Source organism: Octopus bimaculoides, chromosome 3, assembly GCF_001194135.2.
Source record: "Octopus bimaculoides isolate UCB-OBI-ISO-001 chromosome 3, ASM119413v2, whole genome shotgun sequence".
In the NCBI taxonomy this organism is placed as follows: Eukaryota; Metazoa; Mollusca; class Cephalopoda; order Octopoda; family Octopodidae; genus Octopus; species Octopus bimaculoides.
The window spans coordinates 158,577,518-158,591,150 of record NC_068983.1 but is presented as its reverse complement, the minus strand read 5'-3'; the positions used below and the strand labels follow the sequence as shown (position 1 = coordinate 158,591,150).

Below are 13,633 nucleotides of genomic sequence, written 5' to 3'. Positions count from 1 at the left end.
TTCCTTTCTCATTCATATGTTGTAACGGAGAAAAACACAAGAGTATTATTATAGTAAGTAAGGTACAAAACTAAGTTTTTAGTTTAATAATTCTTTTACAACTGAACTTGTGAAAAATCTATTGGCAACTAACATCCTTTGACTGCTTGTTTCCTTCAAAAGAATATTTAAGTTTTCCTTCCTTCTTGTCCGACTTAAGGCCGCATAAAGCTGGCCATGACTAAATACAAGAGCTGGTAAGTAAATACCAAATACACAGAGTTGAAATGCTGTTTGATTTTTCTTTTCAGTGGTGAATGTTAACCATCCCACTTCTATTGTGCATGCACACGCACACACATACATGTACACACACAGAGACACACACACACACACTCATTCACATACCCCACTTTATATACACACACATATATTCACAGAGAGTTGAAATGCTGTTTGATTTATCTTTTCAGCATACAATTTTCATCATCCCACTAAACACTACTTCTTTTCAATTTTTTTTTCTTTTTTACTTCTGGTACTAAAAAGCACATGTAAACCTTCGTTTGGATTAATTTTCAATAAAACAAAAACGTTTTATGGTGTTAGTGCTAAATAAAACCTGTGAATGTGAGATATTATAAGTAAAGGTCAAAGTTCGTGACCTTTTAACTTCTGGTGACCTTTTTATAGAATAAATTCACTTATCATTTACATGAACTTGTAGATCTTGACCAGGCAATCCTTTTAAAATATCTTGGTGAAGAGTTGCAAAGTTAGAGCTATTTGAATTTCCCATACCCCTAATTTTCTGCCTCCAGCTGTAAAAGTGGGCATGATCTAAAAGTCTATAGTGGGGTGTCTTCCATCCCAGTTTTTTTGCAGGCAACATCAATTTTCTGACTTGTTAGACTCAGGGCTACATGAAAATACCCATTAAAATAAATCACAAACAGGTTGGTGCACCATGACCCCCCACTAGCCGATGGCCTAATAGGTTTACTGTGTTAATGTGCACGATGAAGATCAGAAATTGTAAAACAAAAACATAGAAGTAGATGCAAGCAATAACTAGAGATTAAAAAAGAAAAAAGACATATGATATACAAACATAGATTTTTCCATTCTTATCGCTTGGTACTGATGTAAATAATCAGCATTATTGATGTTACTTTCAATAAGAGGTATTACTGTATCTGGTATAGGTTTCTTTATAACCATTGACATCAACTTCAGTTTGTAGGAATTAGGTAAGTCTGTAAAGATATTAGATGAAAGTTAGAGCTGCTACATATTTCATCATTATTTGGCAAAAAATCTATCACTGATCTATAAATAATTTATCAAGTTATTGTATTATCAAGGATGCCCATCCTACAAGGGTTCAAGCAATTGCAGCAGTAAACTAAATACAGAATGTATAGCTTGGAAATTGATCAGCTGTATGACATATTTGGAATGGAAGCACAGATGTCACTTACAAGTAAGTATGACTTAACAGTATGTACCATGCTCTCCCTAAACGCCTAAGTACTTGTAAGTAAGCAGACAAAGATACCTTCTTGTCCCTCTTAACCTTGGCTCATGATGTGACAGAGAGAGAGAGAGAGAGAGAAAGGGCTGTAACAACACTTGGCTGGTACTAAGTTTCAGTTAAGATCGAAGGTGCTGGCACAGTAATGCACTGACTTCAGCATTTAATCCCCAGAAAAATAGAGGTTGGTATAAAAGCCAAACTTGCTCTCTTCAGTTTAGTTTCCATACTTATCCTCACTTATAGCCATGAATATTAGGTAATGGCCAAAAGAGTACAATCATGAACACAAGCAGCCAAAATGGGGATCCTCTGAGGGATCTCTGGAGTAATGTTACTCAACAAGATGTCTAGCTTGGAGATCAAGGTGTCTCTTCAGATCAAACTGCAACTTCTCCGCATTGAGAGGTTATAGCTCCAGTACTATGGACATGTAGTAAGAATGAATTGCAAAGCAAATTCTTCAAATTGAGCCAAATAACAAGAGACCCAAGGGTAGACTAAGAGAGAGATGGTTGGATAATATTCAAAGTCTCTGAAGGTCACACTTGGGAATTCAGCAAGAAAGTGTTATGACAGTTGCTTCTTATAAAACCCCACAGAGGAAGTGCCTGAGTATTTTACCCCCATATCCCTTCCTGGAATAGTGGACAGCAAAAATAGATGAATGAATTTATAGTCTGGAGCAAATTGGAATGAAGTGCCTTGCTCAAGAACACAATGTACTGCCTGGTCCAGGAATTAAATGCACAACCTTATGATCATAACTCAACATACTAACTACTAGTGCATGCACCTTCACCAGAGCATATCAGGAGAACTAACTTTGTAAATAGCACTTAACATTTCAAATGTCTTTTCTCATCAATCTATGAAAAGGTTCTAAAAATATAGACTTTAGATAGATAATTAGAAAAATATGATCAGAAGAAAAACAAGTAAGAAACCATTAGCAATCACTTTCTAGAAGAGGATCTTTACATTCCTTCTATACCCTCTCTAGCTAATTTTTGATGCTTAAATTTAATATGTAGAACCGTATTCTTTAAACAATCCTTAAAATCAGTTACAAGCTATTCAGAAAATTCTTTATAAAACTACAAAAGCTATAAATGGAAAGTTATTCCGCACTGCAACAAAGATTTCAACACAAGCAAGTTTTAAGTGTAAAATGGAGATTAAATATAAACAGGTATACTCACAAACTGTGTGAGGTATTTTATAAAGATGACGAGAAAGTCCAACCAGTAAATCCCCTTTCTCACCATAGAAACATAAACTCTCTGGAATGGCTTCAAGTTGAAGTGTTCTGATATTTTAGGATAAACATTTGTCAGTTATTAAAACATATAAAGTGGCAGTGGTTCCTATCGAAATTGCTACAGGCATAAAATAAGGAAATTTTACGAATGTTTCTTTACAGTAATGATGAATCTAGAAACAGAAGTATTCAGGGCTGTCTCCTTTTCTTTTTTTAGCCAGAGAATGATGTTAGCTGTCCTCCAGCCCTGCAACAACCTATACTGTTTTTCTTTTTCTTTTCTGTCACTGTATTCTACCTTACTTTGATGCATACTCAAGTGTTATCATGTCCTTTTATGCCCTGGTTGAGAGGCATAACTTCTGGTTGTTTCCTATGTTCAAAACTTCTTTTAATTTAGAAAATATTTTGCAATTTTATTTTTGTATAAATATGTAGTCAAATGTACCTCAATTATAAATTATCAACTGATTATGTAGTTTAACATGATGAATACAATAAAATTATTGCAGCAGATCAAAAGTGTCAAACATACAGCTCAGGGTAATGTTTAGTTCAATCCTTGACTCAATTTTATATAAAAAAAAATTATTATTACTATTTTGCATTTTAAAATATTTTGTAAAACATCTATCACTGGTATGCATTCAGAATCAGAGCCTGACAGAGTTGTGATCAACACCAGTTCCAATTAGTTAAGTCAATGCATCTTAGGAAATCTTCTGTTATTTTTACCAATAAAAGAGAATCTTTAAATCCATATATTAAAAAAATGTGACTTATTTCTCTTTCACTTTATCTATACATGCTAAGCCAAATGGAAGATTCTTTTCAAAGACCTAGTTTGTGCTTTAAATGTGGCCCCAAAACCAAATGGGTTTGATACCCCTATAGTATATTGTCTTACTTAGAATTGAACCTGCAATATCTTTGTCCAGTTAAGGCACTATTTTAGTTAAAAATACCATAATTGGAAACAAATTACTGCAAATCCTAAATCACCCATTTAAACAGATAGACATGTCATTTCAACATTTATTTCAACCAATATTTTGTGATGGTTAACTTTTGGTTAACTTTAAAAATCTATTTCTATCATAATTTACCTGTCAAAATGTAGATAGAATGTACTGGAACTTCTTTTGTTTCATTATGAGTAAATTTTGATTCTGAACTCTCCCCAGAGAGTATTTCAACATGATCAGTGGATATGCTACTTGGACAGGTTATGTGTAGAAGATTCTTTCGCAACTTATATTAATACTATTTTTTCTCTTCCAACTTGCTGGCGTTCACATTATGAACTTTTCTAATTGATTTTGTCAGCTTTCTAATAAAGTTAAGTATTGAAAATAAATATTATGTTGATTTCAAAATGTATTGTTGTCATCTTATTCATTGTACTTCCTCTACAGCAAGACACCTGTATCTCTCTTACTCTAACCTTTTCATCATCCAATACAAAATCACTTCCTCCAATGCCTCCCTCTACTCTTGAAAGTTTTTCTTTTCTGGGTTTTTTTTTCGTTTTTTTTTTTGTCCTGCAGGTACTTTTGGCGACCATGTCAGTGCAGGTGTCACTTAAAGGCACCCAGTCCACATTGTAAAGTGGTTGGTGTTCGGAAGGGCATCCAGTTGTAAAAACCTTGCCAAAAGTGACCTCACCTGTGCTTGTTCCACATAAAAAGCACCACTCACCTCGCCTATGCTTGTGCCATGAAAAAAACACTAAGTCCACTCTGCTGAGTGGTTGGTGTTAGGAAGAGCATCCAGCTGTAAAAATCCTGCCAAAACAGTCACATAAATCTAGTGCAGGCTTTGGCCTGGCCAGCTCTTGTGAAACCATTTCACCCATGCTAGCATGGAAGGTGGATATTAAACGATGATGATGATATATATACACATATATATATATATATGATGTGTGTGTATGTGTGTGTGTGTATCTGCCTGTCTGCCTGTCTTTGTTCTCCACCACTGCTTGATAACCAGTATTAGTGTGTTTATATCTTCATAACTTAACAGTTCAGCAAAAAAGCTAACAGAGTAAGTACTAGGCTTAATAAGTCCTGGGGCTGGTCTACTTGACTAAAGCCCTTCAAAGTGATGCCCCAACATGGCCGCAGTCTAATGACTGAAACAAGTAAAAGGCAAAAAAGATAAAAGGTACAGATACAAGAATATAAGGGGTCAGAGAAGCAGCTTCAAGAAAACTTACCTAATGAGGTTATTTGTTTCATTCCAAATCTTTATAGTTTGATCAATGCTTGCCGAAGCTAAAATTCCTAATCTTGGACATGATGTTAAGGAAACGATTTGATCAAAATGTTCACAAGAAGGATTCTGATCATACTGCACTGAAGAAATATGAGAAAATAAGTTGCAGTTTAGAAAAAGTTCTTGCTTGATAGATTTTAAATATAGTAATCAGTATATTGTATAGAAAAGGTTGGTGAACTAACAGAATTGTTAGTACGCCAGGCAAAATGCCCAGCAGCATTTCGTATATCTTTACATTCTGAGTTCAAATTCTGCTGAAGTTGACTTTGCCTTTCACCCTTGCAGGGTCAATAAAATAAGTAGTAGTTGAGCACTGGAGTTGATGTAATTGACTTATCCCCAACCCAGACATTGCTGGCCTTGGGCCAAAATTTGAAATCAACATAGAAAAGGAGATGTAGATATTATTGTCAACAATATTCTGCACTGCACAAACCACATTTCTAAAATCACTGAAAAGGTCATAGCCATCTTAGCATCACTCAATAAGATCTTTGTCAGCCACACACCAGGTATTTGTTTAAAGCTATGGAACAGCCACACTTGCAGTTTGCATCTCCTGTCTTGACCCCCCCCCCCCCATCTTGTCCAAAATATCAATCTGCTGTCCAGAGACGTGCAATTAAATACCTTCTGTCAGTCACTGTTTTGAGTGTATTGCTTCTCTGAGCATCAACACATTAAAGCTTCAATTCTAGTAGAAGCCAACAAGATAATCCACCATCTTTCCAACAACAATTTTGGCCTCATTTTTTAATCCAATACCACTAGCATTCAGGAGATGTTAAAATTAAAAAACAAAAAAAATAGTTCAATGGCCATGACTTTTGGAAACATTTCTTCATGCTCAGAATTGTTGAACATGGAATAAACTATCTGTATCAGTTGTTTATTGTCAGGACAATTTATACTTCAAAAATGCTATGCCTTATGAAATTCACTAACACTGCTCCTGATGTTTCCTCTTTATGGCTATCTTAATGATCCTTTTTTCAAATTTCTGTTATATTCTGTGTATTGTACATATACTTCTAACTTTCGCAGCTATCTTTCTTTACTTGATTTATGTGTCTGCTTTCTATCTCTTCTTTTAACCTTTCCTACACCTGAACACTGCTTAAAATAAGCTCATAATTATTATCAAAGGGTGAGCTGGCAGAATTGTTAGCACACCAAACAAAATACTTAGCAGTATTTCATCTGTCTTTATGTTCTGGGTTCAAATTCTGCAGTGTCAACTTTGTCTTTCATCCTTTTAAGCTTGATAAAATATTTAATCTAAGATAACTGGTAGAGTTTCCTTAAAGCTCAAGTAAGACCTACAGTGGAATAATTTTAACACTCAACTCAAAATCCAAAAGAAGGTTATTCAACTGATTGACAAACCTTACACTCCAATACTTGACAATCTTTGGCTTATGTATGTGCTGATTATTGTGTTGTGTTTTTAACATAACTGTATCTGTTCCTATGAACCAGAGCCAACTAGCCTACCTATATCTTCTCTTAGCATCCATTGTGTCTCACTTTTCAGATATGTACACTAACTACTATGTCTCAATCCTTCCTATCCAGAGATTCAACCATCTGGAATTTTTACTGCCACAACCCTAACCTTATCATGTTTATTTCAGACATGAACTGAACATCAACTGCAATCAACCTTACAAGTCTCAGTGTTTCTAGCTACAGCCCTTGCTCAAGACCAAGTTATATATATATATATATATATATATATCATAAGAAGCAAAAAATAGACTTACTATAGTTTCTAAGATCGTATGACACAAGTGAGAAATTTAGCATAGTATAATCTTTAAAAGCAACAACAAGGAAATTTTGTACGACGGTCATATGGATTGGTGTGTGAGAGCAGTAAAATGACATAAGAGGAATCAAGCAGTCAGCTGCAAAAGCATAAAATCTCCAAATTTTGATGACAAGATCTGAAAAAGAAATACCAAATAAATTAATGGCTTTGATTTAAGTATACCAGATAAGATAATACTTTTAGTATTTTGGAAAATAACATATAATTAGCAGAATTATTCATTATTACTCAGGTGTGAAATATACAGAAACCAAATTTTTTCTTTTTTTAGCTTTTCTTATTTTGTTGAACTTAAAGGACTTAACTAATAGAGCATTATTGTATATTTTGGAGATGTAAGTAATCTGATCTGAGACCCTGTATTGAAATTAAAACAATTACAGCATGGAAGGCATATATTAGCTCAGCAAAACACACAAACACTGTTAACTTCATTTGAACATTCATTATTCGGTGTTAAATTTTTTTTGTCACACCAACTTTGACCTATTCATTGATGCAATTCAATTGTATCTGGTTTGTGGCTAAGTCTTAAGCCAATACAAACAGGTATATATTACTACGGTCATGTCGGCTGCAGTTTACTATTACTTCTGTTATCTGGGAGATTCACTTCTTTGGGGTCACTAATGTTCTGACTCACAGTATACAACACCAAAGAAAGACAGAAAGAAAGAAAGAAGAGAAGGTACATGAACTACCACAAAACGCCAAGCTAACTGATCAACTATGAACACCCTACCAGAATAACTGACCTATAGATGAAAAAACAGAAAGTTTATAACTGGAATCTTTATATACCAACCAACAACCCATCCACAAATAAGATGCAGTGGGACCATATTGGTGACCAGGTTGTAGTTGGTGCAACAAAAATTTTGACATCAAATAATAAATGTTTAAGTAAAGTTAACAGCCTTTAAGTATTTCTGAATGGCTAACATGTATTTTACATGCCATAATTGTTGCATTATTATGATATTAAGGGTGGTGAGCTGTCAGAATCGTTAGCATGCCAGGCAAAATGCTGATAAGCATTCTGGGGTGAATAAGATAAGTATTAGATGAGCATTGGGGTCAATGTAATTGACTTAACTCCTTCCATGAACATGCTGGTCTTGTACCAAAATTTGAAACCATTATTATGTAGTTATTCATCATCATCATCATTTAATGTTCATTTTCCATGCTGGCATGGGTTGGACAGTTTGACAGGAGCTGACCAGCTGAAGAAATGCCCAGACTCCATGTCTGTTTTGACATGGTTTCTATGGCTGGATGCCCTTCCTAATGCCAACCACTTAACAGAGTGTACTGGGTGCATTTACATATGCAACCAACACCCACAAGCCCACAAAATTAGGAATGCTCAGCTGGAGAGGGATGCAGGGGACATGCCTGTATGCAAGAACAACCATGCTTTTACTTAGCTTGACATGCCTTTTCAAGGACAGCAAACTACTAGGAGTCTCAATCTCTCAGTCATCTCCTCTGTGAGTCCAAATGTCTAGAGATCCTTTTTCACCACTTCATCCATGTATGTAAACATAAAGCAGTAAATAAAAGATTACTCAGTAACAAAGATGTGAATATAACATTTTCACTGTCGTCATTAAGGCTTTCTTTATCATGCCTTTAGCTTGCATCTCTGCAAAATTTGGTGAATTAAAAAAAATAAGCTCATCAATCATGAGTAAATTATTCAATGACTGGAAATAGTCCTTTTTTTTTTGTTCTTTTTGCTAAATTACCTGTTTCTATAGGTAATGGCTAGTTGTAAAATAGTGTTAGAAAGAAAATCTTATAGGTAATGAAGTAGTTTTTGAAAATATAGATATCAAAAGACTATTTAGATAAAATTATCCCAGTTAATAGAATATTATTGCTATGTAGCCAGTTTTTTTAAACACAAAAGTACATCCTTGTGTGTGTATGTGAATATGTGTATACATGTGTGCGAAAGTGCATGTGAGAGAGAGAGAGAGAGAGAGAGAGAGAGAGACATTGATGCTTATAGACAGAGAGGTGAGACAAGTCAACCTTACATCATTGGAATGCATTTCCATAGTGCAAAAAATTATTTATTTGATTACCTCTGCCACTGGAGATCAGCTGGTCAAAACGAGGGTTAGACACTAAGGACAATACTTCTTTGTTGTCATGAGCCTGGAAAAGGAGAACAATCAGCCTTAGAAAATATCCTGTTTATATAATCAGATTTATTAACCCCATTCTATTCCTTCTTATAGTTGTTGCTATTTTTGTCATTATCTTTGTCAATACTACATTGCTATCACCATCATCATCATCATCACCACTACCACCACCACCACCACCACCACCACCACCACCACCACCACCACCACCACCACCACCACCACCACCACCACCACCACCACCATCATCATCACCATTATCATCACTATCATTATGAGTATTATCACAATAGTAGAGACATTTTAGTCACTTACAAAAATATTGTGTGTGTGCATGCGTGTGTGTGTGTGTGTGTGTGTGTGTGTGTGTGTGTTTATATTGAGTAAGTGTGATGTGTGTTTGTGTATATGGCTTAGTCTCAGAAGAAAGAGTAACATCCATGATCCTTTTGTAGAGACTGCAACTGGTGAGCAAAATTGAAGAAACTATGACTTGTATTATTATCAGAACAGAGACCTTGTCTATAGGTTTGCTACAGCATGGACTCAGCTGAAGGTAACCATGGATCTGAATCAGATGTGGTACTAAACCAGTTCATTTCATCACATGTCCATCTGATCTCAAGATTACTTCATGCACCAGCAACTGCCCCCCCACCCCCACCACACACACACACAAACATATACACCAAGAAAATCTACAAACAACTAAACGACAAAATAGTTCTATGTACAATTACTTCTGTCAATGTACATTATCTACCATTGAAAAATCCTGCCTATTCCAATCTCCCACCAACACCATCATATTATATCATAGTCACTTGTCCAGCAATACAGACACCACTCCCACTGCAACTTCTGTAGAATTTGCAGAGCTGGCCTTCTATTCATCTTGGCCATAATGTACATCACTAGCTTCATCATCTGATGTATTGATCACTCGATGGATTTACGGTAAACAATGTGGTGCTGTTAGGGATAAAACGACCATTTTTTTTTTAGCACCTGGCCATGGCATTCAACCTGTCATGCTGTCAGTCTGTCTTCCATGTGTGCATTCTCATTCAGATCTTTTTGTCTAATGGACAGCTTTGTCTTTGTCGGTTGTTATAATATAACTCTTATCCAAGTAAAACAAATTATGAATTCCTTTCTTCTTTGCTGGAATCTAGTGGCTTACAATTTATTAGAATTTATTTATGTAGTACACAAGGCTCAAATTACAATTACAGCTATAACAGGTACCCCATTAACAGAAATGCTATTCTAGGAATTAACATCAGTCACCCCTCCACTCCCTTACTGAGACATACTGTGCACATCAAGTAGTTTTATCCAAACCTCATATCTGATCTGGATAGATGCAAGTCCTTCCTTTATTCCTATACTGGCTGATATTGTGCTCAAAGTTTCCACTCATACCTGAACATGGCTCTCTGAGGTAAAAGCTCCTCTGCCTGGTTTGATTGAGGCAACATGTTGTACAAGAACACTACCTCCCTGATGGAGGTATGCCTTCTTTTGACTATGATTTTAATTGTTTAGCAGCGTCTCTCTCTAGTTCCATTCCTCCTCAGCCTGTATGCAACTTTAAAGTAGCACCTGGCTTTCCACTTGTCCAGCATCTCTCAACAAATCTCAATGAAACGTGATTCTGTTGTCCACCAGTGTCAGGCAACGAATGAAGAAGTAGCCTTACTTGACTGATGGAGCAGCTACTGGCACAATAGCCTTCCTCGCCCGTCCTCCATTTGCTTTATGACCAGCCTGGTCACACTTGTAAGAGATCAACTCTGGTTTGGCACCTTGCAGTATCAAATGAGAGTCATGTTAGAGTACAACTCATATATTTGGGACAACATAGTTGTTACACATACAAATATTTTACTCTGTCTCCAAAAAAGCTATACAAAGCTTATTGGTAAAGCTTCATCAACAGACATACTATAATAATTAAATGAGCTGTGTTCTGTTTCAGATTCCTAAAATTCCTCCAGCAAGCAAGCACCATACCACCTCTACCCAAGCTTACCTCTCATCTTTAAAATGCCTCAACCATCAAAATTTTGCATACTCCTTTTCTCTAGGATTACACACCTTTAGAACTCCTTTTCTGCTTACATTATTCTTGTAGCCATCAATCTCTAGAAGTTTACTCTGAGTATCAATCACAAACACAAATGAGGCTTGCAATACAATTCCTTCTCAGACTAAATATAATAACAATGCTTTAAATAAATGGCAGTAATTAGCTGCAACAATATCAAGTTGTGTTAACGATAACCTAAATCAGTAAAGAGGATCTGAAATATAAACCTTACTTGTATTTGGAAATTAATTGTTCCTTCAAACCAGTCCAGGATACAAATTTCTCCATTGAATCTTCCAGCAACCAGTATTGTACGATTTGTGTTTGGTGGAGCTGCCATAACACCTGACTTGATAGTTTGTGTAGAAAGTAATTTCAGGGCAGAGGGCATGTTTATACTTTGGGTTAAATTTATGATATGTTCATATAAAACTAGAGAGCTGAAATGAACTGTGAAGTAATCAATAGAGAATTAAACATTGCAATTGAAACAGAAATTTATGGTTTCACAGAGGATTTCATACACATGCACACACATACATCTGTGTGGAGCTTAGGTGTTTTGCTCATAAACACACACATTGCCCAGTCTGAGATTCGAACCCACGGTCCCTCGACTGCAAGTCTGCTGCTCTAACAAACTTGGCTATGTGCCTCCACAACCAGCATAGTGGAAATAGTTAATTAAATACATTGTGTCAAAGAGAAAACATGCACCAAACAATACATAAGAAACTAGCTTATGAAATATGCATCCACAAGTAAAAATACATATCTACAAGTAATATCCTAAGTAGCAATCCCAGAACAACTAGATTTAAACTGAACAAAAAGATGTCTTTCAATATATTTTGCTAGAAACTTTCAATTAAAGTTTTCCTATTTCTCAAAGGTACAAAAACAAAAAAAAAATTGAACTTTAAAAAAGATGTGTTGCAAGTTCAGGATAACCAGCAATCCTTTGCAAGCAAATATGACTTGGTAGTATGTACTATGCTTTCACTAATTATCCCAAACAAATATACCTTCTTGGCCCTAAGAGACTTGATGGGGTCAGCAAACATCCAGAATCTGACAGCTGGAGAGAGAGAAGGTTGCACCAGCACCCTGGCTGGTATTCATTACAACTGAGTAGACAGGATCAACGTAAAATGAAAGGCATTGCTCAAGGATACAACACATCAATCAATTCAGAAACTGAACTCACAACCTTGTGATCATGAGTTAAAGACCTCTAACCTCTAGGCTACATGCTTTGATATCAAACAAAAATATATTCTTAAAAGAAGAAAAATAAAAAGTCTTTCTTCAAAAAGATTTACTATAAGTTAGATAAAGAGCATAGGCTCGAATTGTCAAAATCTTTTCCATTCTTTGGGAGCATTAAACTAATACACCTACTTGTTGTTCCTCCACTTGTCTTCATCTTTTGTTTTCTGTAAATTTTGAACTATATATATATATATATATATATATATTCTTTTCTTTTATATATATATATATATATATATATATATATATGATATTAATATTTATAAACTTTGAGGATATGTGAAATAATTGCTTTATGGAATATTAGATCTGAAAACAAATAAAGCTATAGATAATAGCATGATAATACTGGGTTAAAAACACTTTGGATACAAAAAGTCAAAGGCTACACCCCCCACCCACACACACACACACTCTTATTGCCTGAGTCATTTATAAGTAGCCATTTCTTTTATTATTAGATAAAATATTAGTTAAAAATCTGCCCTGGCAACATTACAGTAATACCATCTATTGACAAAAATATGAACTTATTTATGATCTTGTAACATACCTGACGGGGAGTTATACGTCCATATACTTATAACTTGACATGGATTTCTTAATGTGGAAGCTTTTATTAGAGATCCATCTTTTAGTAAGACAAATAGGGTGTCTGGGAAAAAAATAAGTTATTTTAAAATCAACTTAAAACCTATTTTTATAATAATCAACATATACATATATATATATATACAGTTGCAAGTAAAGGTACATATAATCACACACAAATATTTTCTCTCCCTCCCTCTCTCTCTCTATCTATCTATCTATCACACACACACACACACACATATATAGAATCAATAACACCATTACATAAGATAAAACTTGCACATATTCACATAAATTTAGGATAAAATTTAAGGAAAAGCAAAAGTATATGGAGTCTGGTAGCATGGAAGAAGAATATAACATTATATGATGATAATGATGATGATGATAATAATAATAATAGTAATAATAATAATAATAATAATAATAATAATAATCATAATAATAATGATAAATGCCCGGATGCAGTACCAGGCAGTGGCTCTCATGGCTTCTGATCTTAATTGAAAGGGAAGTGTTATCATGTACATTGTTTTGTCTTGGTATAAAAGATGGGCTACAGCAAATATTCTGCTCAATACCACAGATTTGCTTCTCAGTTGTTTGAACTTAACCAGTTGAACATGTCCCTTAG

The 13,633-nt window shown here is 35.0% G+C and overlaps 1 protein-coding gene across 4 annotated transcripts in view; it reads right to left on the bottom strand.

Annotated features, from left to right (window-relative positions):
• LOC106872345 (WD repeat-containing protein 97) overlaps nucleotides 1-13,633 on the bottom strand; it is a 103,585-nt gene that overhangs the window by 49,306 nt on the left and 40,646 nt on the right. For all 4 annotated transcript variants that reach the window (XM_014919301.2, XM_014919300.2, XM_014919302.2 and 1 more), the window contains 7 exons: nucleotides 12,959-13,060; nucleotides 11,366-11,583; nucleotides 8,979-9,051; nucleotides 6,818-7,000; nucleotides 4,993-5,131; nucleotides 2,716-2,822; nucleotides 1,091-1,235 (listed from right to left, as the gene is read on the bottom strand). In XM_014919301.2, coding sequence (XP_014774787.1) covers nucleotides 1,091-1,235; nucleotides 2,716-2,822; nucleotides 4,993-5,131; nucleotides 6,818-7,000; nucleotides 8,979-9,051; nucleotides 11,366-11,583; nucleotides 12,959-13,060 — 967 coding nt within the window. The remainder of the gene's footprint in view (nucleotides 1-1,090; nucleotides 1,236-2,715; nucleotides 2,823-4,992; nucleotides 5,132-6,817; nucleotides 7,001-8,978; nucleotides 9,052-11,365; nucleotides 11,584-12,958; nucleotides 13,061-13,633) is intronic.